Source organism: Agelaius tricolor, unplaced genomic scaffold, assembly GCF_023055355.1.
Source record: "Agelaius tricolor isolate 1412-34295 unplaced genomic scaffold, bAgeTri1.0.p SCAF_50, whole genome shotgun sequence".
Taxonomy (NCBI): domain Eukaryota; kingdom Metazoa; phylum Chordata; class Aves; order Passeriformes; family Icteridae; genus Agelaius; species Agelaius tricolor.
Genome location: NW_027269310.1, coordinates 1,267,236 through 1,293,112, shown reverse-complemented (window position 1 = coordinate 1,293,112; position 25,877 = coordinate 1,267,236). Strand labels below are relative to the sequence as shown.

The window sequence follows — 25,877 nt, the reverse complement described above, 5'->3', positions numbered from 1 at the left end:
AGCCCAGAGGAACTGCAAACAGAATGAAGTGACAGATCATCTGCCCCCAGCCTCCACTCATTATCTTGCCTCAGGGAAATCACTCTGTTCTACCAGAGGGCAGCAGAAATGCTGAGGGTTTCTGATATCCAAGAGTACCAGGAAGTCCATGGAAGGAGCTTAAAAAGAAAACATCAGAACTCTGAAACACAAGAGCATGTCCCTGTGTATTACAAAGGAGGGTGTGTGGGAAATGGCTTTGATTTTGGTTACAGGTATCTCCTCTAACCCTTCACTGTCCTTTTCTCCATGAACAGGTGCCCACGTGCAGCCACAGCAAATGTCCAACAGCAGCTGCATCAGCCACTTCCTCCTGCTGGCATTGGCAGAGCCGGGGCAGCTGCAGCTCCTGCACTTCTGCCTCTTGCTGGGCATCTCCCTGGCTGCCCTCCTGGGCAACGGCCTCATCATCAGCGCCGTAGCCTGGGGCCACCCCCTGCACACGCCCATGTTCTTCTTGCTGCTCAGCCTGGCCCTCACTGACCTGGGCTCCATCTGCACCACTGTGCCCAGAGCCATGCACAATTCCCTCTGGGACACCAGCACCATCTCCTACACTGGATGTGCTGCACAGGTCTTTTTCTTTTTGTTCTTTATCACAGCAGAGCTTTCATTCCTGACCCTCACGTGCTCCGACTGCTACGTGTCCATCTGCAAAGCCCTGCACCACGGGACCCTGCTGGGCAGCAGAGCTTGTGCCCACATGGCAGCAGCTGCCTGGGCCTGGGGCTTTCTCACTGCTCTGCTGCACATGGCCAATACATTTTCCCTGCCCCTGTGCCATGGCAATGCCCTGGGCCAGATCCTCAAACTTCCAACCCCAGGGAACTTGGGCTTCTTGCTGTTGGTGCCTGTTTATCATTTGGCTGTTCTGTGTTCATTGTTGTTTTCTCCTATATGCAGACCTTCAGGCCGTGCTGAGCATCCCCTCAGAGCAGGGACAGCACAAAGCCTTTTCCACCTGCCTCCCTCCCCTGGCTGTACCTCTGTTTATCAGTACTGCAGTGTTTGCCTGTTGTTGCAGGCTCCCAGCCAGGTCATAATTAGCATTGTCTCCATGATTGCAGAAGGCTGATCCATGGCTTTATTCTACTATATTATATCCTAGCCTACTGTACTTATTAAGGAACTCCTCCCCTTACAGACAGTGCGATACAGCTTTGCCCTAATTGCTCAATCCCTGCAAACACCATGCAGTGGCCAGGCAGAGCTGTCAGCAAAGGAAGGGCCCAGCCAGGTGGGGCAGCCGGGGGATGCCCACAGCCTGCAGGGACAGAGGCGCAGGGCAGGGACACCGTGGGACAGCCTGGGCTGCACAGGGCACAGGGATGGGCAGCAGCTGCAAGACAGCCCTGCCAGAGCCAGCTTGGGCAGCACTTTGGCCATGGCTGCTGGGCCTGGGGCCAGGAGGGGACAAGTGACCCTTGCAGGCCTGGGGCCTCATGGCCTCCTTGTCCCTGCTCAGCAGCCTGGCAGGGACCGCCCCACGGTCCTGCCCCTGGCATTGCACATCCCCACATGCCAGTGCCTATCCCGGGAAGAGCCCTGAGCCAGGAGGGAGGGACAGGATCTGCCTGGCCAGGCCTTGGCCCTTTGCATTCCTGAAACACATCCAGGTGTGCTCAGCACCAGAGACACCTTTGCCTTGTTTGTGCCACCTGGCATCACTGCCTGCAGTGTTCTGCTCTAGCTGGAACCTGGGGACACTTTCTCAGTTGTGTCCCTGACAGGGATCTCTTCAAAGTACAAGAAACTTCAGTGTTTTATTAGAACTGAGTTCTTGAGGGTTGTGACATCACTGAGGGGATGGTGACATCACAGAACTAGCTGTGACATCACAGAGCATATTATGAGGCCATAGAGAAGAGTCTGCCATCACAGAGGGTGGCTCTGTGGCATCAGAGAGTGGGTTGTGACATCACCTAGTGGCTGTGTGACATCATAGAGCAGGCTGTGACGTCACAAAACAGATTGTGACATGACAGGGTGACTTTGGGATATCAGTCTTCTGTGATTTCACAGCACTGCTGTATGACGTCACACGGTGACATAGAGTTGGCTCTGTGACATCACAGGGGCAGTGTGACATCACAGGGGCAATAATAGTGACAATAGCAAAAAGAAGAATTAATAATGGTAATAAAAACCCTGCCATGCTTATACTTGGTTTGCATGGCCAGGTTTTGGTAAGGGGAGCTCGAGGAGCACCTTCTGTGAGAGGCTGCTGGAAGCAGCTGCTCCTCTGTGTCCCACAGAGTCAATTCCAGCCAGCTCCAGGATGCACCGGCCGCTGGGCAAAGCTGGGCCACTTGGAAATGGTGGTAACACCTTTGGGGCAAGAGATTTAGGAAAATGGGTGATGGTGTAGGTGTAACTGTGAGCAGGGAAGAGCAGGGTGAGAACACGTGAGAGGAACAACTCTGCACACCCCAGGGCAGGGCAGGAGGAGGGGCAGGAGCTGCTCCAGGGGCTGGAGCTGATTGCCCTGAGATTCCCTGGGCAGCCCCTGGGGAGGCAGCTGGGCCCCTGCAGCCCATGGAGGGCCCGGAGAGCAGAGATGCACCTGCAGCGCCTGGAGGAGCCCGTGCTGGAGCAGGGGGTGCCTGAGCAGGGGCTGGGACCCCATGAGAAACCTGTGCTGGAGAGGGACCCAGCAGGGACCTGCAAAGCCGTGGAGAGAGGAGCCCACGCTGGAGCAGGGTCCTGGCAGGACTTGTGAGCCCCTGGGAGAGTGAGGCAGCTGCAGCAGTTTGTGAAGAGCTGCTGTCCGTGAGATGAACTCACCCTGCAGAAGTTCATGGAGAAGTGTCTCAGGAGGGACCCCTGGCACAGCAGGGGAACGACTCCTCTCCCCGAGCAGCAGAGAAACAACGGGTGATGAACGGAGCAGAGCCCCCAGTGCCTGTCTGCCTGCACCACTGGGGGAGGAGCAGAGCTGGGAAGGAGGGAGGAACAGGCAGAAGGTGTTTGTGAAGCTTTATTTTACTTCTCACTATCCTGCCCTGATCTGGATAGAAAGAAATTCAATTAATACCTGTAATTTCAAAAATGTTTTGCCTATGATGGCATTTGCTGAATGATCTGTCCCAGTCCTTAACTCAAGCCATGAAGCCTTCATTCTGTTTTTTCTCCTGTCCATCTCTGGAGGCGAGTGAGAGAGCAGCTTTGGTGGGTGCCTGGCATCCAGGCAGGGCCAAATGGCTACATGTTTCTCTTTTCTTTTTACTCTTTTTCCTTTCCCCTTTCCTTTTTCCTTTCCTTTCCTTTCCTTTCCTTTCTTTTCCTTTCCTTTCCTTTCCTTTCCTTTCCTTTCCTTTCCTTTCCTTTCCTTTCCTTTCCTTTCCTTTCCTTTCCTTTCCTTTCCTTTCTCCTTTCCTTTCTCCTTTCCCTCTCTCATTCTTTCTTTCCTGTTCTTTTGTTCTTTCCAGAGGTCACAGTGCAGAGGTTGAGTGGGGCTTTGATGGAGGGAGTGGAGGTGGCGGGGAGTAGCGGGGACAGGAGGCACAGGGCTGTGGCACAGGGACCCGAGGGGCCCGGGCAGCTGGCAGGGGGCAAGGCCTGTCCCCCTGGGCCAGCAGCAGCCCCGTGCCCTGCCCAAGGCGCTGCCAGCAGGGGCTGGGCCCCAGAGGCAGGGGCAGAGCCCAGCCCCGGGGGCGGCGTTTGTGCCCCGAGCCCCGTCCAGCCCAGCCTGCCCCGAGTGCGCAGCGAGCGCTGGCACGGCTGCCCTGGACAGCGTGGCCTGCTGGGGACACTGAGAGCTGCCCCGCTGTGACCCTGCCCTGGGCACTGCACAGGCACCAACCCAACCCCAGCCAGCAGCACCCCTGGGCACGGCCCAGGCACTGGAGAGCATCACAGCCAGCCCCGCTGCTGCTGGGGATGTCCCAGGCACCAGAGCCCATCCCAGCCCTGCTGCTGCTGGGGATGTCCCAGGCACCAGAGCCCATCCCAGCCCTGCTGCTGCTGGGGATGTCCCAGGCACCAGAGCCCATCCCAGCCCCGCTGCTGCTGGGGATGTCCCAGGCACCAGAGCCCATCCCAGCCCTGTTCCTGGGATGTCACAGCCCCTACAATTGTACCGGGTGTGGGAAGAGCTTCTCCCAGAGGTCAGCCTTGACCCAACACCAACGCAGCCAGCACTGAGGGAAGCCCTGCCAGTGCCCCCAGTGTGGGAAGAGCTCCGTGCGCTGCTCCAGCTCCATCCCCATGGGAGGATCCGCGCTGGATGATCCCCAGTGACCCCGGTGGGCAGAGCCCCGGTGATCCGTGGTGCCGGTGATCCCTGGTGGGAAGACACCTGGCTGGGGGCTCCACATCCTCCTGGCTCCTCATGGCCTGGGTCTTCTTTTCACATTTCTTCATTCTTTCCAAGCTTTTACCCAAAACCTGGGTAAAAATAAAGATGTTGAACTAAGATGGGGCTTGAGAAGTGGGGGGCTGTTCCAGAGGTGTGGGGGATGCTGGGTCCGAGGGAGCTGAGAGTTCCTGGGAAGGACTTGGGGCTTGCTCAGGGCTTTGGGGACACGAGGCCGAGCGGCTCCGGGTGCTTTGGAAGATGCTGGTGGAGATTCTGGGGCTGCTGATCAAGGACTTCCCGGCCTGGAACTGTCCCTGTGTCCCCTTGTCCCACTTCCTGGTGTCCCCTGTAGCGGATACCCCCCTCCCTGCTGTCACTCCCCTTTCCTCCGCCCCTTCCCGTGTCACCCCACTCCCAGTCCCGTCCTGCTCCATTCCCAGTACAGGCCCCATTCCCTGTCCCCTGTCCCCATTCCCCATTCCTCATTCCCATTCCCTGTCCCCATTCCCAATCCCGGTCCCCATTCTCATTCCCATTCCCCATTGCCCATCTCGCATCCCCATTGCCCATCTCCCATTCCCATTCCCTGTCCCCATTCCCATTCCCTGTCCCCACTCCCCATTCCCTGTCCCCATTCCCGGTTCCCTCTCCCCGGACGCCGCCGCCATCGCTCCGGCCCCCCTCGCCCCTCACGTGACCGTGCAAATTCCGCCCTGCTCCCGCCCACCAATCCCAGCGCACAAATGCTCCCTGATTTGCATAACCACGCCCTCAGCTTCGGCCCCACCCCCGCCGGCTGCAGCCGCGTCCGGGCGCTGTTTGCTCCCAGTTCCCTCCCAGTGCTCCCAGTAAGAGCGGGACCGGCAGGGAGAGCGCTCCCAGTTCCCGCCCGCTGCTCTCACCATCGTTCCCAGTGCTCCCAGTATCGCTCCCAGTGCCGGGCGTGGCTGGGCCGCTTTGGAACCCCCCCAGGCCAGAACGCGGCTGCTTTTGGGTGCCGGCACTGCCCGGGCCGGGCTGGGAGCGGAGGAGGAGCGGGAGGGAGAGGAGGGCCAGAGGAGGAGGAAAAGGAAAGGGAAAGAGAGAGAGAGGAGCGGGAAGAAGAGGAAGAGGAGGGCCAGAGGAGGAGGAAGAGGAGCAGCGGGAGGAGGAGCCGCAGCACCAACCCCACGCGGTTCTCCCGCTCGGGCCGCGGCTGCCCCGGTTCCGCCCCCTCCGGAAGGCGCAGGTGAGCGGGGAGGGGGAGTCGCCCCAAATCCATGGCGGAGAGGGGCGATCCCGGTGCAGAGGGACCCCCGGCAGCCTGGAGGGGTGGGGGAGGCTGGGGATGAGCGGGGTCCGGGCCCCCCGAGGCTGAAAGGGGCGCTGACTTCTCCAGCTGCACTTGGGCACCGGGACCATCAAACCCGACACGCTCAGCCCTTGTTTTGCCCCCCAAACCAGGATTTCCCATTCCCAAACCTTGGCCAGGTGGCGGAGGAGGCTGCGAGGAGGAAGAAGATGCCCCAGGACACCCAGGCAGGTGAGGAGGAAGTCAGTGCCCCTTTCCCCCTCTCTCCTGCTCCATCTCCCAGCCCAGCACGGCCCCCGGCTGCAGGACAGCCCCACTGCTGATGCTGTCCAGCCAGGGATGCACTGGGGGGATCTCCTTCCCCTTCCCTGTGGCACGGAGGCAAATCCCATCCTCTCCTTGTCCTTCCTCCCCCAGGGAAGGAGCTGAGCATGGAGAGCAGGGAGGACAAATCCCCACAGCAGAACCTGGTGGCTGAGGCCCGTTTGGAGTGGCTCCAGGGCACAGGAATCCAACGGGGAGGAAAAGTCCCCGAGATCCCACACAAGGAGGGGCTGCAAACGCAGATCACGGGGATCCGAGGAGGAAAGACCCACCTTGGGCCGGGAAGGTGACCACAGGTCAGAGTTGGGGGTCCCTGAGCAGCTTCAGGATGGGGAGAAGTCCCACAAGTGCTCGGAATGTGGGAAGAGCTTCAGGTGGAGCTCCCGCCTGAACTCCCACATGGGAATCCACACCAGGGAGAGGCCCTATGAGTGTGGGCAGTGTGGGAAGAGCTTCAGCCACAACTCCAACCTGATCCGCCACCAGCGCGTCCACACCGGGAGAGGCCCTACGGATGTCCTGAGTGTGGGAAGAGCTTCAGAGCCAGATCCAGCCTGATTTTCCACCAGAGGAGCCACACGGGGAATGGCCCTACGAGTGTGATGAATGCAGCAAGAGGTTTCAGATCAGCTCCAATCTCCTCCATCACCAGCGCACTCACACAGAGGAGAGGCCCTTCCGATGCCCCGACTGCGGGAAGGGCTTCAGGGACAAGTGCAGCCTCCTCAGGCACCAGCTCATCCACTCCGGGGAGAGGCCCTACGAGTCTCCCAGGTGTGGGAAGAGCTTCGAGACCAGCTATGAAGTGACTGCCCACCAGAGGAGCCACACGGGGGAACGGCCCTACGAGTGTGGGGAGTGTGGGAAGAGCTTCAGGACGAGTGCCCACCTGAGTGCCCACCAGCGCATCCACAGTGGGGAGAGGCCCTATGAGTGTGCCTGGTGTGGGAAGAGCTTCTCCCAGAGGTCAGCCTTGACCCAACACCAATGCATCCAGCTGTTGTGTTGTCTGTATAAGTTGGACTGTTCTGTTCCCCCTATCATGCAATGGTTCTGCCCTGGTTCTCCCTTTCCTCCTTTATGCTGCCAGTTATCCCAACTCCTCCCCAGTTGTCTTGGAGATTAATGTACCCTTTCTCAAATCCCTCCCCAGTGCCCTGTCCGTCACTCGGCGCTCCCACCCTTCTCTCTAGAACTCTCTAGAAACTTTCAGCTAGAGCGTCGAGTGATTGGCTCAGGGGCTGGGGCCCCACCCTCAAGTTATCCCCATTGGGGTTTTCCCTAAGTCAATCTTTTGTATCCCACTCCCCTCTGAAACCCTATTCGTCCAAGGACTGACTCCTCCCCTGTGTCCCTCCCTCCTTATAAGCTGTTGCAACTTCCCCCTCGCTCTCTTTGGTTGTCGGTTTCCCCTGGGACCCAATAAACCTGGATTCACCACAGCTGGAGAGCGCTCTCTCATTTCTGCTGACTGTAGCCATAAGCCAAGCCATGTCCTGCCACAAGGTAACACTGCTGTCATGGCACAGAGCGTTTGCCTTAGGTGCTGTCCCCAACCACGGAGATCGGGATAGTGCCCCCCTACTGCTAGCGGTGCTGGACAGCCGGCCGGGACGTCCGAGAAGGACAATCAATCAATCTTTCTCCAGCTGGACCGCTTCATCCAGCACTGAGGGAAGCTGTGGGAGTGCTCCCAGGGCGGGAAGAGCTTTGTGTGCTGCTCCAGCTCCACAGCTCCATCCCTCATTGGAGGATCAGCAGTGGATGATCCCCAGTGACCCCGTTGGGCAGAGCCCTGGTGATCTGTGGTGCTGCTGATTTGTGTTAGGAAGACACCTGGCTGGCTCCTGGCTCCCCGTGAGCACCTGGACACACCCACAGACCAACATCAGAAATCCATTGTGGAGAGCTGTCGCCCTGACTTTTGAAGATTTTTCTAAGCCTTCTGATGTTTACATTCTTGTAGCAAACTTTCTCACATACTTCCTGTAAATAACTTATTGTTTTGCATTCTTTTATGGAGGAGAAGAAATTTGATGGACTGTTGGTTTGTCCAGTGTCATTGGAGAGGTGGCACTGTCACCCTCCAATCCACTGTCACTTTTGGAAAACTATAAATGTTGGAGTCAGGAAATAAACTTCCCTTTTCTCACCTTGAGAACAGTGGTGTGTGCGCTCGTGTTGTTTCATGTCCTATAGCGACATGGAGCAGATTTGTCGACTTCTGACCCCAGAAAAATCTCACTTCTTGCGTCTTCCTGGTGGCATCAAGTAACGCTGGGTGGCCTTGGAGGTCTTCTCCAATACCAATCCATCATTTTAATTCTCTCTGCCCCACAGGCATCTTCTACAACCAAATCGGGTCAGACTGGGGCAAAACCCATGATTTTGGAGACAGTGGGGTTGGAAACCCCTCCAAAAAAGGTTCTTCTCACCCACCCAAGCACGTGGATGCTCTTCTGGCAGGGACACATAAATCCTTTTGGTTTTGCCTTCAAACACAAAGGTTTCTGTTCATACCTTTGAAAGCCCTGAAATTGGGGTAAAAATCAAGACATTGAACTAAGGCTTGGATAGGAACACGTGGGGACACAGCCCTGGGTGGGGACCTGAGTTGGAAGTGGCCATGGACAGGGACATGGGGGGGGACACAGCCATGGATGGTGACATGGGAGGACATGATCATGGATGGGGACATGAACTGGGACAGCATCAAGGCCACCACCTGTGCCACCACAGTGCCACCAGCACCTTCATCTCAGCCATGGCGCTGCCTGATGCAGTTCCTGCCACCACGTCCCCCCTGCCACCATTGTGGTGTCCCAGCCAAATGTCACCACCCACCAGGGCAGGATGGGAACTTGTTCAGCTGGTGACAAGTGGCCCAGGAGAGAGTGACAGCCACCAGGGTGTCCCAGGGCCACCGCGCTCAGGGGACCCCAACCGCCCCTGGGGACAGGGCAAGGGTCAGTGTCACCCACAGGGGCCATGTGGGCCCATGCTGGGTGTCACTGGAGGCGTCCTGGTGGCAGCGTCCCCGCAGGTGTGGTGGCATTGTCCCCTGCTGTGTGTCCTGGTGGCATCGTGTCCCTTACATGTTGATGACCCAAGTTCCATCATCCTTGTTCTCCTCCCCAGTTCTAGAATGTTCCCCACTCCTGCCTTCCTATTGGTTCCCATTGCCTGCAGCTCCTCCCCTGAATCCCAGTTGGTTGCTGCCCTTTTGTCCCGCCTTTGCACCACCCTTGTTCCCTCTGCCCATTGGCCCTCAGGCCCAAAGTGCGCTGGTGTTTGCAGGGGTCCCAGGACAAGGGAAGAGACGAGAATCTTGACTCCATGTTTCAGAAAGCTGATTTATTATTGATGATATATATTATCTTAAAAGAAAATGATATATTAAAACTATACTAAAAGAATTGAAGAGAGGATTTCATCAGAAGGCAAGCAGGGAATAGAAAAGAATGATAACAAAAGCTCATGACTCTCCGAGAGTCCGAGCCAGCTGACTGTGATTGGCCATTAATTAGAAACAACCAACATGGACCAATCAAAGATGCACCTGTTGCATTCCACAGCAGCAGATAATTCTTGTTTTTCTTTTGCTGTGAGGCTTCTCAGCTTCTCAGTTTCAGAAAATATCATGGCGACACCAAAGCTCCCCCTCCCTTGTCCCATATAAAAGCCTGGACCCTGCTTTGTTCTTGGTTCTTGGTGCCTGGACCCCTCGGGTGTGTTGGCCCATAAAGCACCCCTGGAACTCCAAGCAGGGATCCCCTCCCGCCTGTTTTCCCCCGAGCTGCAATCGCCATCGGCCTGGTGCTCGCTGAGCCATCCCTTTCCTAGAGGAGACGCCCTGGGGAAGGCAGTGCCTGGTGCTGGGGATGGGCACTGGGGACTGCTTTGGGCTGGGGAGACTGAACTTCCTTCCAGGGGCTTCTCTGGGGCAGGGCTTGGATTTGGCCTGGAAACAGAGGGAAGGTTCCAGGAGGTTTTGTTCCTGCCCAGAGCCGAGGCCTTTCCTGTTCCTCATCCTGCCCTGGCAGCGAGGGCTTGGGGAGCACCAGAAAGGGGCAGAGACGCAGCTGGGACAGTGACCTGACTTGACCCCAGGGCATTCCCAGACCATGTGGAAGAAGAATCAGTCTGGAAAGAGGGGGAAGAAGCAGAAAGGGGGGGGATGCTGGCAGTGATGGCATTTGTGTCCCCAGGTCACCATTGCCTGGGCTGGAGCCCTGCTCACCTGGGCACGGATGAACACCCACCTGCCCGTGGGAAGCAGGGAATGAATTCCTGGTTTTGCTTCCTTGCACAGCTTTTCCTTCCCCCATGGACCTGTCTGAGTCTGAGCCCAGGAGTTTGGGCTCTTTGTCTCTTTCACTGCCAGGATTCTCCCCCATGGGGTGCTCCAAGGAACTGGGCCTGAGGCCAGAGAAGGAGACAGGAGAGATGGAGCTGTGCACTGTGGCCATGGCAGCAAGCAGGGCACCCTCAGCCCATAAATAAAATCAGGCACAGAAACGGGCAGATGGGATTTTACACCCTTCCCTGCTGCTTGCATTTCCTGCAAGCTTTCTGCAGTGTTGCTGGCAATATTTTTGTACTTTTTCAGGTGATTTACACAGCACCTCACAGGACACACTCACAGGATCAGGAGAATTCTGTGATATCCCATGGATTCATGTCCCTAGGAAATACCAAGGCTCTAGTTGATTAGTTACTGTTTGAGTCCAGAAGTGGGCAGTACAAACTTCCATTTTTCACTTTCAAGTGCTCATGGGGAAAGCACAGCAGATTCTTCCAGATCTCTGCACAATATTTGTTAGCTACATACAATAACAAATCTCATTTACATCGCTGCTCAACAGCTCAACATAAGGAACCCAAACTACTGGCCTATCCCTAAGACTACACAAAAAGAAGAAAACAAATCTATTTTGCTTCCCACTTCACCTGCATTTGGGATTTTTGATTTTGCATTATATTTTAACATGTAGTTTTCTTGTTATGTCTAGGCTGTGAAGTAGGGTTTGTCGCTGTTGTGAAACCAAGATTAATCAAGGATTAATACAGAAATAGATGTTCTAATCTATCCTTGGACTTCTGCTGGTCCCTAGGAAAGCTGGTGGGTGATTTCTGTCTGTGTTAAAATATTTAAAGCAATAACAAATAGTCCCATACTTGATATTTCAGATAAACAATTTAATGGCATCTTAACATTGTTTTCACGATCTTATACCGTGCATCTTTTACTCCTTATGAAGCTGAAATCTTTTTAAATACAAGCAATTCTACTGCAATTTTAGAAGTTTCAAAACCATTTTAACATACTGAAAACAAAACAGTCTAAAAAGACAGGTCTAACAGCCATTAAAATGCAGGAAAAAGCAAGAGGACTTCAGGTAAAAGAACATACATTGAACAGCAACATTTCTTCCACTATGTATTTATGTGTTAAGAAAAATGGAGTAAATTTAAAAGAACAGAAGTTCTTTAAAACCAGACTTTCTAATGCCAGAAACAGCTTTGAAACAACTTTCTATGCAGTTCTATTTATTTCAAAATTTCAAATTGGCCAATTTTTGTCCCAACATTTTGAAGCACAAGGGAGGAAAGGTGGAAAATGCTCTGCAGGGGTTGCAGTTATAGATCTATAAAGTTCGTATGTGTGAAGGAATGAACACAGTATTGAACACACTGAGTATGACAGAAAAATGCAACAAAGCACTAACTCTGAGAGAAAAACAACCCTGCAAGCAATGCCAGGGCACTGGGTGTTTCTGCATTTTAAGCAAAGAACTTTACAACATCTTTAATTTTCCTTTTCCTGTCCATTTTGGAGAGCGCAGCCCAGCCCGCCTCGCGCATTCTCCTCATGGTTTTGAGTTTCAGAGCAGAGCCTGGAGATTTCACACTGGATGGAGCTGGGGTCTAGGAAGGAAAATAAAGCCATCCTTTAGTTTCTGTAAACAATCTGATTAACTGCTTGCTTTAATCTTAGGAAAGGCTAACATACCTTTTTTGGTGCTGTGGAATGTAATTGTGAAGCTTGTGGATAATCTTTGTACAAATTTTTAAACATTTCTTCTTCCGAGACTATGCTCTAATAAATGAAAAAGTTACTTACTCACACTATATTAAAAACTACTTTTTCTTTCCCCCTAAGGATATTAAACTATGAAAAATAAAAAACATTAAGATGTCATTATAAGGCAAAACAGTTCAATAAAAAGCATGTTAATTATGTACATACAATTCCAGAAAGAACCAATCAATTAAAAATATACCCATAAATATTGGCTTGAATGTGGAAGCCCAAACTGTTTATTTTCATTCTCAGAGCCAGCAGTGAGCACAAAGAAGTGCTCAGCACAGGATTTGCTCTCTGACTCTTACCAGGAGGTCAGTGTGCTCAGAGCTGTCTGACTGAGTGTCCAGCTGCACAAGCACTTTCTGCTTTTTCCTGTTGCTCTGCTCTGAAGGCAGGTTTGTGCTTCTTCCACTGTGCATTTTATCCATTGGAGGAGTCTTGATAGCATATGTCTGGGAAAGAAAACGTTTCTATTTTTAGATTTTATTTTGTGGGGCAAGAATGGAATCTAAAGCCAAACTCAGGAGCCAGTTTACAGTCTGAGTGTCCAAGAATTCACCTGAGAGAAATGGTGGAACTCTTCTCTTTCCATCCAAACACGAAGCAATGACCCAAACAAAGTGGGGTGGGGTGGAAATAGCATTTTTTATATTATTTTTGTTGCCAAATGAGGAGAATGAAGGGGAAGCTATGGAAGAGCTGAGTTTCATGGCACATTGTATTTCAGTTCTTCATGCTTATCTGCAGAAATTCAGGTTATTCTGAACTGTAGCCACTACATGTGGACCATATCAAACATCAAAGAAAATGGGAACAAACAAAACTGCAGGGAAAGGCTTTCAGAGAAAGATTGATAGCTATATCAAGATTGGTGTTACTTAAAATAGTCTTTTCACTAGAAGTTAAACTGAGAAGCATTGAATGGTCCAGTGCAGTCCTTTTTCAGACAGATAACATCAAAGTGGTGCTGGATTCCATTGCTCCAATATGAAACCCACAAGTGAACTCCTGACAGGGAAGAAGGGTAAGTTCTGCAGTCAGGACTACTTTGACACTTTGACCATTTTTACAGCTAGATCAGCTTTGTTCTCTTCCATAGAGGAAAAGTGCCTTTACAAATGGACACTTTTAAGACTGAGTAAAACAATTCCAGAGACATAAAAAAATCAACAACTGAGCAAGAAAAATTACACAGTGGGAGCCCTTCCAGAAACTGCTGTCTAATATCTCCATGGAATGGTAGGACCCTTTAAAATCCCTTCTTATCCCAGGGAAAAAAAATCATCTACAGAGAAGTAAGAAATACAGGCAGAAAAATGCAACAAGAAAAATTCACTGTTAGGAGTTACAAAACTTCAGTGTTGGACTGCCCAAGGGGCTTCCTGCACTGAAGGAGATATTTTTTATTTTTATCTTTTTTATTTTAGGAATATAATTTGGAGACTTTCTATTTTTACATGAGTAGATTCACTGTATAGATCTATACAAGGTTTAGGAGTCCCAGGAACATAAATTTTTATTTTCTATAATTTAAAAAGTTTGAAGTCCAAAGCATTCCAATGTCTTTTGTTGAATGCAAATAAATTATCGTGGCACTTCAATTGATTCTACACATATGAACACTACCAAATTCTAAAAGCAATTACAAAGTTGAAGTTACCTTGTGTTTCTTTTCACTTTCAGGAATCATACTGTGAGAGTGCTCTTTTACAAGATTCTCCTACAAAAGAGTTATGTGAGAGCAAGGAAATATTTCTTTGAATTCAGTTGTTAAAAATCTTCTTGGTGTAATTACAGAGCACAGTCTATAATCACAGACTGTTACAAAGCTCACACAAAAATAGGACCAGGTTTAGTACAACCTCAGCATTCAAAAGTCACTGAAAAACCCCTACAGTTTAGGGAACTTTTTTGCTTTAGCTAGTTAAAGTTAACTAAAATAAAGGAGAGTTTTGTTTTGTTGTTTGTTTATTTATATATAATCTATAATCACAGACTGTTACAAAGTTCACACAAATACATGACCAGATTTAGCACAACCCCAGCATTCAAAAGTCCCTGTTTTTCTGTTCAGTTTCATTTCTTATCCAACTCCTCCCACAGCACAAGCCCAGGCCACACCTCTCACCCCCACTGCTCAGTGAATAAAAAACTCCACCTTTTCTTCAATTTCTGCTTTCAGTTGTTCCTAAAGGGAGGCCAGTTCACTTTTCAAACATGACAGCTCATTTTCCTACAAACCATTAAATAAAGGACAGGGTTAACTATGCACAGCCCAGAAAAAAGAAAACAGTCCCAAGTGAGACAGTAATTAACAGGGACACTCATTAGGTACACAAGAGAATTCTATTTGCTTTTCAACCCTGTACTTGAAGCTTTGCTTTAGCTTGTTTAAAAAGACTGAAGCACTATAAGAAACAGGAACTTGATCAGAAATGTTCAAGGTAAGACCTTAAAACACTTGGGAGAACAGGGCTGAGAGGGCACAATTGAAATATTTAAAACAAAAGTTTCCTATTCCAAGTGGGAAGTCAGAGCATGACACACTATCTGCAAGAGCAGACACAAACACACTGCTACTCCAATTCATTTCTAGAAACATTTGGAGTTTTTAGTGCCCAGAATAAGATCTGCTGCAGCAGCTTGGGTGGGACTGCTACTGGTAAAAATTAAAACCACACTGGAAAAGTTCCCAGAGAACTGTCTCTGGTGGGAAAGACCCCAGAGCACAGCAGGAAAAAGAAACTCTCTAAGCAACCTGAAAAAAGATTTTTAGAAGTCACAAACTGACTGAAGATCACATCTTTTGTCTCTCTGTGCTGTTGGTGGGCAAGAGGCAGGGATTGGGAAAAAAGGTGTTTTAAAGGTTTATTTTAATTCTCATTACCCATTTTTAATTCTATTAATAATAAATTTTTGATGCTATTTAAGTTTGAATCTGCTTTACCCTCAAAGTGTTTTTCTCCTAATCCTTATCTCAACTTGAATTTTTCTTTCCCCTCCTCTGCTCAACTACAGCAGAGAAAAATGAGTGAATGTTTTTGTTGTGTGTGCCTGGCCCTTAGCCAGTATAAAACCACTCCACAAGGACATCAGCCCCTTCACTGAATTACTGAACATTGGAAAGTACTCCTTACCAGTGCTCTTGCTGATGAGAACTGCTTTTGCTGTTTCATTTTATAGACTTTTAACTCTGCATCTTTTTCTTCAACCATTTTATCATATTCATTCTGGGTTAAAAAAACCAAACCAACAACAAACTCAAAACATGTGACTAAATGTTACAATTATAGAGTTATCCAGTCTTAAAACATCATTTCTTTCAAACCAGGCTCTTAAGATTCAGAAAGAAAAGATTCATTGATGCTTCTGCAGAAACTGTAAACCAGAAAATGCTCAATTCAAGTATTATTTTGTGGACTGGCAGAGAGTGCTTGATTTCTGTGCAGCAATATGTGCTCAGGACTAAGAGCCAGCTGTGCCATCTTTATTAATGTATCTGCTAAAGATATTGCAAAATAGAGGAACAGAAAGTGTTGTGGTGTGTTTTATGCTTGTTCAGTTTTCCCTCCATTGTTCTCTCAGAAAGTCCTGTCCTGTTACCAGTTTGTGTCAATCCCCAAACCCCTCCCCAGTTGTCTTGGTTACCAAATGTATCTTTCTTGTTCCCCACCCCTGGCAGCCTGCCTGTCACTCGACACCCCTGCCTCTTTTTCTAGAGAGTTCGGGCCAGGGTGTCGAGTGATTGGGTTAGGGGCCAGGGTCTCTCCCGCAACTGTGTTTGATGGGTTCTCCGATCATGCCAATCCTTAATGTATCCCTCTCTGATTTGCTATCTTTCACCCCTCCCACCCTCTGTAAAACCGAGGCTTTTTCCCTGCCTCGGGGCTCTCAGCTTCTTCCACCGAACCTGCACGTTTCCCTACCAATAAAACCACCCCCCCGAAGAAACTGAGGGTCGCCTCTTCATTTCATCCTGCGACTTCGGAGCTCTTTACTGCGGCCACACGTCCGCAAGGCCTGACATCGCCTTAGGCACAAGCCCCTGACTCCGGGTTGGGGAAGTGCCTTACTGGCTGGAGGTTGGCTGGACACTTATCTAGCCTGGGCGTTTCACTTTTCACCGGCCACTGCTCCAGTTTTGGCGCCCAGCGCGGGGCCCCCCCTTTTCTCGGATTCGTGGACCCCACGGACGGGATTTCGAGAATCCCAGCGGTCGCGGAACTACCCTGTGGTCGAGCAGACCTTGTGCGCGAGGTAGCGCTCCCCGGGGACCCTGGACGGCAGCTCCTTGCACCTGGGAGTCGTCCTGTCGCAGGAAACCCCTCGTTCCAGCTTTTCGTTTGTCGCCTCCGGACTTCGTGAGTATTCTGCTACTCTCCCTGTCGCCTTCCCCTCTATTGGTGTTTCGTCACCACCCTTCTTTTTCTCTAGACAGGGGCCGGGGGTGGGCACCCTTATTTTTTTTCTTTCGCGTTTACTGGAACGGGGGGGGCTTTTCCGCAGCTGCCACTTATAACATCGAGCGATGGGTGCAAAGTTTTCGCTCTCGGCAGCTCAGAAGGGGCTGTTTTACCAAGTTGTGGGTATCCTAGTTGGGGGGGGTTGTTCCGTTGATAAAAAGGAAGTTAAAAAATTAATCCGATGGCTTTTTTCTGAGTTTCCCGAAGTCTCCCCCGATCTAATTAAAGATCCTGCCTTTTGGCAGAGGGCAAATGCCACGTTATCAAACTTGATTAGATCACGAGACACCTCGCTTTCTCCGTTAGCTTTTTGGATTTCACAAATTCGATCTATCCTGAAAGCAGGAGGAAACTCAGAAAAACCTTCGGTCAGTTTTAGTTCGTGCCCCAGTTCTTCTACTTCTCCCTCTACCCCTAACCCTTCTTCCCGTCCCCATAAACGTAAAACCGGGATTCTGAAGGGTGCAGCGCGCTCCAGCCCCGCGCAGGGTGACCATTCGTCCCCTGGCCCCCTTCAAAATCCTCGGCCCCCCCGCCCTAAGAGTCCTGGCCAGTCTCTTAGGGGCTCCTCGTCTTCCCCTACCTCTCCTGTTCCCGCCCCCAGGTCCTCAGTTTCTAAAACCCCAAAATCCAAAACCCTAATTTCTAAGTCCCCAGTTTGCTCCCAGTCGCCTCCAATTCCCCAAAATGGCTCCTATGGGGCCCAAGATGGAGGCAACCACATGGCTGAAATGGCGGGAAAGCCCTCTTCTTCTCCCCAGAATCCCTTCTTCCCAAGTCCCAACCCCTTCCTGCCAGTCGGCCACTCCCAGTGTTCTACCCCCTCGTCCTTCCCCCCTCCTGGTCCCTCCTCCTTTCCAGAAACCTCCTCTTCAGTAGTCCCTCCCCTTTCTCCTCCCACATCCCCGCCCATAGCTCCTCCCTCGGTCCCTCCCATACCACCTCCCATCTCTCCACCCCCTGCCAGTCAAAAGGTTCCACCCCTTGTCTCCGCCTCCTGGGAGGGTCCCTCGATATCGGATTGCCCTGCTCAAGTTCCCAGCCACGCCCCTACCTCCTCCTCTCCCGGTTCCCACGCTCTCCCTGCTGGCTCCCGCACTTTGGGTTCCGGGGGGGGGGCAGCAGTTGGGAACCGGGAACCGGGGTCTGCTGCGATACCATCCGCAGCCCCGGTTGTTTACCATCCAGAGGGAGATGGTGGGGTGCGTCGCCAGTGGGTCCCCTTACACCATTCACAAATTAAGGAGCTGTGCAAGGCACAGAAAGATTACGGCCGGGACAGCGAATACTTTCGGGGAGTGTTGCAGGCAACACTTACCGAAGCCGATGTCACCCCCTCTGACATCCGGCGCCTCTTCACGTGTCTGCTCAATCCCACCGAGCGGGCTATGTGGGAGGCAGCCTGGAAGAGGGGAGTGACGGAGGCCCTCCCGAGCCTGTGGGAACGGCCCCACACGGGGCTGGACCTAACGGGCAATGTCCTGGCCATCGATCAACTCCTTGGGACCGGCAACTGGGCAGATGGGCACTCGCAGGCGAGTGCCATCCCCCAGGAAGCACTCCGGGAGTCAGCGCGGGCAGCCGAGAAGGCGTTCCTGGCGCTGCCGGGGGCGGCTCCTCTCCTTTCTTTTTCCAGAATCTTTCAGGGCGCCGAGGAATCTTTCCTTGATTTTGTCGAGCGTCTTCGAAAAGCTGTCGAGCAGCAAGTGGCGGACGAAGTTGCCCGGGAACATATCCTGAAGGAAGTAGCATCCACGAATGCAAACTCTGCGTGTAGGGATGCCATCCTCAGCCTCCCGATGCACCCACCCCCCTCGCTGCACGATATGCTCGAAGTCTGCACCCGGAAAGTCCTAATCATGCCATCTAGGGAGGGAGAGAAGAGAAAACAGCTGCCACCCCGAGTCAGCGCCGCAGAAGAGGCGCCTGAAAACACCTTCTCTGAAGCCACCTGCCGCTCGCCTGCTCCCGGTCCTTCCACCGCCAAATCACCCTGCCATCTGTGCGGAAAGCTCGGGCATTGGATGCCCGACTGCCCGCTGCGGCGGGAATTTTATGAATTCAAAAGGGGGCAGGGACTCCTGGGGAAAACCCAGACAAAAAACTAACATCTGAGCGCAGTTCCCCCCTGCGCCATGATAAAAATAGGGCGGGACAACTAACACCACGCAGGGAGGGGAGATCTCAGGGACCGCCGCCTGCCAAACAAGACATATTCTCACCGGACTTGTCACATGTTGCATGTCTCCAACCTAGACCCGTGCTAACTACCTTTTCTGCTTTCAGACCCTTCCGGCTGCAGCTGACGGAGCCACTACATCTTAAGAACTCCGATTTTCAACTCGTGTCAGTCAGCCCGGAATGCCCAGGAAACTGGGGGCGGATAAGGTGTAAGTACGTCGTTGTCGGAGACACTAAGCACACACCTTTAGAGGTGAACATAATTCCAGGTCTTCTGCCATCTGACCCGGGACTGTTCGCCGTGGGGCTGCACTGTGTCCAACCCCCCACTTTCCTGCCCAAGGGACAGGTGATCGCGCAAGCGATCCCTGTTCCCGAAATAACTTGGGCCCTGGGGTTTCCTCCGGCTGAACTCCAAAATCCAACAGTAGCTTGGGCCCAGGTCCTGGGGCGGGAAAGGCCTCATGTCACCTGTCATATCTCAAAAGGGGGAGAGGGCAAGCCTCTTAAAGGCTTGTTGGACACAGGAGCAGATGTAACGATCATTCCTTCCCGAGAATGGCCGTCACATTGGGAATTGCAAAACGCGCCTGGCCACGTCCGAGGTGTCGGGGGTTTACAATTGGCACGTCAATCAAAGAGCGTTGTACAAATTACGGTGCCGGATGGGCAATTGGCTTCAGTGCGCCCATTCGTATTAGATTACACGGAACCCCTGTGGGGGAGAGACCTCTTGGCCCAGTGGGGAGCCCGAATTGACCTCCCAGCAGCTCCCCAAGTTTTTCGGGCAGCAGTCACTGATGAGCGCCCTACCTGGAAACTGAATTGGAAATCTGATAAACCAGTACAGGTAGTGCAGTGGCCGCTCAACAAGCAAAAATTAGCGGCGCTCAATGAGCTTGTTAAGGAGCAGCTACTCAAGGGCAACCTGGTGGAGACCATGTCAGAGTGGAACTCCCCAGTGTTCGTTATCAAAAAGCCCAACAAAGATAAGTGGCGGCTCCTTCACGACCTCCGCCAAATTAACAACATCATTGAAGATATGGGGCCTCTCCAACCAGGGATGCCGTCCCCAACGATGCTCCCCCAAAATTGGAATTTGGTCGTAATTGACATAAAAGATTGCTTTTTCCAAATTCCCTTACACCCGGACGATGCTCCGCGTTTCGCCTTCACGGTTCCTGCCATCAACCGTGAAGCCCCAAGCAAGCGCTATCATTGGCGAGTTCTTCCACAAGGCCTAAAGGCCAGCCCGATGATCTGTCAATGGTACGTCGCCTCCTTGCTGTCCCCAGTTCGTGCAGCCGCCAAAGACACCATCATTTACCATTATATGGATGACATCCTAGTGTGCGCTCCGACCAACGACCTACTTACCCACGCGCTTGACCTGACAATCGATGCATTGGTTGTTGCAGGGTTCGAGCTCCAGCAAGATAAGATTCAACAGATGCCACCCTGGAAGTACCTGGGCCTGGAAATAACGAAGCGGACCATTGTTCCGCAAAAATTGGCTATTAAAACTAACATCAAAAACCTGGCAGATGTCCACCAGCTGTGTGGGTCCTTGAATTGGGTAAGGCCTTGGCTAGGCATTCCAACAGAAGACCTAGCCCCCCTTTTCAATTTATTGAAAGGGGGAGAAGAGCTTAGTTCTCCAAGGTCCCTTACCCCAGAGGCCCAGACAGCGCTGGAGAAGATCCAAAACTCCATCTCGGCCAGGCAGGCCCACAGATATCACCCGGGCCTGCCATTTAAATTCATTGTTCTAGGTAAGCTGCCACACCTCCATGGGGTGATTTTCCAGTGGGATGATTCCATCAAGGGCAAGGACCGGGGCTCGGGGGATCCCCTCTTAATCATAGAGTGGGTGTTCCTCAGCCATCACAGGTCCAAAAGGATGACGCAGCCAGCCGAGCTGGTGGCAGAATTGATCAGAAAGGCTAGATCGCGGATCAGAGAGTTGGCAGGTTGTGACTTTGACTGCATCCACATTCCTTTAAAATTCGATTCAGGCCATCTAAAAAGAAAGATGATTGATAACCTTCTGGAAACAAATGAGATGCTTCAACTGGCTTTGGACAGCTACACCGGCCAAATCGCAGTAGATCGGCCGGCCCACAAATTATTCAATCAGGAATTCACATTGTCTCTAAAATCAGTTCAGAGTAGAACTCCTCTGAAGGCTTTGACAGTTTTTACAGACGCGTCTGGAGCATCCCACAAGTCAGTGATGACTTGGAAGGATCCTCAGACTCAGCGGTGGGAGGCAGATGTCACAGAGGTGGAAGGTTCACCTCAAGTTGCTGAGTTGGACGCAGTCGTCAGAGCCTTTGAGAGGTTCTCTGAACCATTCAATTTGGTCACTGATTCAGCCTATGTCGCGGGTGTGGTTTCCAGAGCCGAAAATGCAATTTTACAGGAGGTATCAAACATCCCTTTGTTTAACTTGCTCTCTAAACTTGTGAACTTAGTCTCCCACCGAGAGCAACCCTTTTATGTGATGCATGTCAGGTCACATACCGATTTGCCTGGATTTATTGCGGAAGGCAATAGGCGTGCTGACGCTCTTGCCGCTCCTGTTCAAGCTGCCCCACTCCCTGATCTGTTCAGTCAGGCCAAGATCAGCCACCAGCAATTTCATCAGAACGCCCCTGGCCTTGTTCGACAATTCCATCTTACACGCGAACAGGCCAAGGCGATCGTGGCTACATGTCCTCAATGCCAGTCCCACCAGCTCCCAACAATACCCTTGGGAGCTAACCCCAGAGGTCTATCTAGTTGCAAGGTGTGGCAGATGGATGTTACCCACATCCCTGCCTTTGGCCGTCTGCAATTCGTACATGTCTCAGTGGATACCTTCTCCGGCGCAGTCTATGCCTCTGCCCACACAGGGGAAAAGGCAGCAGATTGTGAAAAACACCTAGTTCAAGCGTTTGCTGTCCTGGGCATCCCCAAGGTCCTGAAAACAGACAATGGCCCGGCGTATAAATCCAGGGAGCTGCGAAGCTTCCTGCAACAATGGGGAATAGAGCATAAGACCGGCATCCCCTATTCCCCGACAGGCCAAGCCGTGGTAGAAAGGACCCACCAGAGCCTGAAGAGAGTTTTAGAACAACAGCGAGTGGCTGTGAAGGTGGAGTCCCCCCATATCCGTCTCGCGAAGGCGCTTTTTACCATTAACTTCCTAAACTGTTCTTTCGAAAATCTCAATCCGCCTATCGTGCGACATTTCGGGAGACATGAGCAGCTGCAGGCCAGGGTCAGGCCTCCTGTCCTGATTAAGGATCCGGAGACCTGGAAAACGGAGGGGCCTTTCGATCTAGTGACTTGGGGGAGGGGATACGCTTGCGTGTCCACCCCCTCAGGTCCGAGATGGATCCCCGCTAAGTGGGTCAAGCCCTTCCGCCCTGGGAAGACTCTGAGAGCAGAAAACGTAGAACAGGTCACGGAGGCATGTTGGCGGCGGCGGCGGAAGCTCCCAGGGATGGAGCCACTCCCAGTTTAACCCTCTCCCTGCCCCAGGCAGGACCTGATTCAGAGTCATTCCTTATGTCTGTCTCTTGTTTGTTTTTAGTTTTCCCCCAATGGACGGTGTTTGCCCTTACAGTTCTTTTATTTTTAAACGAAAAAGGGGGAGATGTTGTGGTGTGTTTTATGCTTGTTCAGTTTTCCCTCCATTGTTCTCTCAGAAAGTCCTGTCCTGTTACCAGTTTGTGTCAATCCCCAAACCCCTCCCCAGTTGTCTTGGTTACCAAATGTATCTTTCTTGTTCCCCACCCCTGGCAGCCTGCCTGTCACTCGACACCCCTGCCTCTTTTTCTAGAGAGTTCGGGCCAGGGTGTCGAGTGATTGGGTTAGGGGCCAGGGTCTCTCCCGCAACTGTGTTTGATGGGTTCTCCGATCATGCCAATCCTTAATGTATCCCTCTCTGATTTGCTATCTTTCACCCCTCCCACCCTCTGTAAAACCGAGGCTTTTTCCCTGCCTCGGGGCTCTCAGCTTCTTCCACCGAACCTGCACGTTTCCCTACCAATAAAACCACCCCCCCGAAGAAACTGAGGGTCGCCTCTTCATTTCATCCTGCGACTTCGGAGCTCTTTACTGCGGCCACACGTCCGCAAGGCCTGACATCGCCTTAGGCACAAGCCCCTGACTCCGGGTTGGGGAAGTGCCTTACTGGCTGGAGGTTGGCTGGACACTTATCTAGCCTGGGCGTTTCACTTTTCACCGGCCACTGCTCCAAGAAAGGAAAACTAAAATGTGTCAGCTAAACTGCTGACAGTCACTAAGGCATCTCAGAGAAAGAGCCAAACTGATACTGAAAAATATTGCACTCAGATGGTATCAAAGGAAGCCTGAACTGAAAAAAATCTAAAAATCCCAGAAGTTTGGATGAATGGAATTTATCTGCCCATAGGAATCTTTTGAAAATCTTCAAATGAATTTGATTTTAGATGATGCAAAGTCCAGCATGTGTTCAGCTTCCTTTTCCCAGATTCAGGCCTGTTTCTGCTTTGGAAAGGTCATGAACGTGGTATCACAAGTTATAAACATGCTGTTAACATGGTATCACACACTGCAAACCACAGCAAGCAGGAAAATCTCTTCCCTTGTGCTTTTCCATCAGTGCCATCATCTCAGCTATCTTGTGCTGACATCTGGCATCAGTTTCTCTCTGTATCATTGCTGTTTCATCACAAAGCAACCTCATCTTTTCTACCTGTCAGTAATAAATTGCATTTCATTCATCAACATAACCATATATTTCTTTTTAATCTTAATTTCTTCTTTCCCCTGTGGGTGCAAAGTTTGCAGTCCCACTTGGGCTTTATTTGCTTTTCAGATCCCTTTCAAATCCCTCATCTTTTCTGCAGATTGTTAAAATGGGCAGGATCAAAGGTACAGCCATGGCAGGCAAGTTCACTTCAAACCAAAAGGCCATTTCAAGCACTCTGCCCTAACATTTCTTAGCATTGCCATCAAAAAAAAAAGTGTGGGCAGAAAAATACTAATATGGGAGAAGTTATAATCTAATTTAACTATGCTGACTTTATACCAAGGGTGGAATTTCTTTGAACTATATCTTGAAAGCAAGAAGTTTTAATGGAGTTCTTATTTTCAAAGACATATTCAAATACGTCAGCCTAAGCACCTCATGTACTGAAGCTTTGCTCACAGGCATACACAAATTCCATTCATGTCTGAAATGGAAGAGCAAGGACTCTGGCCAATAAAGCTTCATAAAAACATTTTAAATTAAAAAAAATTAAATTGCAGTAAAAATTAACACCTCTCACCTCTTCACGAAGTTTATTTTCATTTCCTTTTCTTGTTTCTATGTCTTTTTGATAGGTGTCAACTGCTTCCTTATGTTGCTTGTTCATATTTTCCATCTCTAACTGCAATTTATTCACCTTTTGAGAATGCAGAATTGCTGCTGTTATTTGTTTAGGAATTACTGTGTTAATGATTTTTTCTTACCTCTTGTTTTTGAGCACAAACACACTGTTACTGTTCAGGTATATGAATAAAGTGTTTCCTATTTAAAAGTTCAGCTTTTTTTTTAATAAAGAGTTGAACTTTGGCCTGAAGTGAGTTGGAAAATACTCAAAGAAAGAATGGCAACAGCCCAGTGGGGAAGACTGCCCTAAGCAGTCACCCTAAATGCTGTGAATGCCTCAGAAAAAAACAAATACAGATGGAGATTTGATTCCCTCTCTTGTAAATCTGTATCAGATTTTACCAGCTTTTATGGTACATTTTTCTCCCAGCTGTGCATCTTGATTACAGTTTTTCCTTTTAAGGTTATCATATGAATATCCTCAAAGAAGTCCACTTTTCTTCAAGTGCAGTACCCAAAGCTGGACACAATATTCCCATCAGAGGGATTACCACTGCAGAACAGCCTTAAAAAAGTAATATATATATATACATATATGTATATGTCTTTTAAATGCTTTTCTGTTACAATGAGGTTGCTGAACCCTGTTCAGTCCACTATCAACAAAAGAAAAAAAAAAAGGAACAGATTAGAAACATCATTAATAGCAATGTGAATCCATCTCTTAAATGTCCAACAGTCAGTGCCCAATGATTACAAATGGAAGCATCTTCTAAAAACTGTGAGCTCATTCCTGCAAAGTCTGTATCCCAGATCCCAAAGCAGCTCAGAACGTATTGAACAAGTATTATCATTACTTACAGTGGCACTTAAAAACACTCACCTCATCTTCTACAGGATGTTATTTAAACCTACCTTCCCTTCATAAGTATTGCTTTTCTTGCTTTCTGCAGTAAGTTTCTTTTTCAGCACCTTATTCTGTTGAAATAAGACAAAACAAGCACTGTACCTTAATAAGTAAATAGAATTATGTAATGGTTTAACTGCATCAAGAAATTCCAGCTTTCATCAGGCAAATAACTCTCTGTTGTGCAGCTCAGGTTCCAGAACAATTCTTCAAACAAATGAATGTTCAACTAATTTCTGTGATAATGACTGTTTCTTCATGACCTTAAGAAAGGCTCCTCCTGAGCAAGAGCAGGGAATAACAAATGAGGTGCAGAATGGGAATTACAACTAAGATGCTGCTGACAGAAGGTGTGAAGATGTCATGACAAAAAAAACAAGTTCTTTATATTTACAGTGAAGTTACTACAGTTTGTGCCAGTGCAGAATTATTTTCTACTAGTGGTAACTGAGATACTTATTACAAGTACAAAAATAACACCATGCACTAAATGAAAAATGAAGTTTATTAAAGATATTATTTTTGTAATTGCTCTTTTCAAATTAAGGCACATTTAACAAATCAAGTGATTCCTGAGATGACTCCCTAATTTGCTCAGGGTTAGGATAAGAAAGGAGAATTTTTAAATTACATAGGTGTATCTAAAGATATCACAGCAGACACAAACCTGCTGAAAAGGCAGCCCAAAATATAATGTGTTTATGTATTTGTGAAATTAAAATCTCTACCCACCTCCTGCTGCAACTCTTCAATGCATTTGGTTTTATTTTCCACCTGCTGCTTTAAATTGTTCATCTGAAAGAGAGATTTCAGACATTCATTAGTAAGTTCTACAAATGACTCCCTATGTGAGCAATTCCTGTAAATGTTCTCAAACCTGCACTTGCACCAGTCTGGTTTGTTCCAATGGGACTGCAACACCAGCTGACATGTTAGAATAATC

At 50.1% G+C, this 25,877-nt stretch overlaps 2 protein-coding genes across 2 annotated transcripts in view; one reads left to right on the top strand and one right to left on the bottom strand.

The window, feature by feature from the left end:
* LOC139604387 (zinc finger protein ZFP2-like) overlaps positions 1 to 7,393 on the top strand; it is a 521,402-nt gene extending 514,009 nt beyond the window's left edge. Inside the window, exons 4-5 of the mRNA XM_071455557.1 lie at positions 6,332 to 6,467; positions 6,550 to 7,393. Coding sequence (XP_071311658.1) covers positions 6,332 to 6,467; positions 6,550 to 7,077 — 664 coding nt within the window. The 3' untranslated portion in view covers positions 7,078 to 7,393. The remainder of the gene's footprint in view (positions 1 to 6,331; positions 6,468 to 6,549) is intronic.
* A 6,393-nt stretch (positions 7,394 to 13,786) lies between these two features.
* LOC139604349 (synaptonemal complex protein 1-like) lies at positions 13,787 to 25,871 on the bottom strand. Its single transcript, XM_071455531.1, has 5 exons — positions 25,667 to 25,871; positions 24,943 to 25,005; positions 23,984 to 24,100; positions 15,177 to 15,269; positions 13,787 to 14,272 (listed from the first exon to the last, which is right to left on the bottom strand). The coding sequence occupies exons 1-5, from the start codon at positions 25,727 to 25,729 to the stop codon at positions 14,228 to 14,230; spliced, it is 381 nt and encodes a 126-aa protein (XP_071311632.1). The 5' UTR covers positions 25,730 to 25,871; the 3' UTR covers positions 13,787 to 14,227.
* Between the last annotated feature and the right edge of the window lie 6 nt (positions 25,872 to 25,877).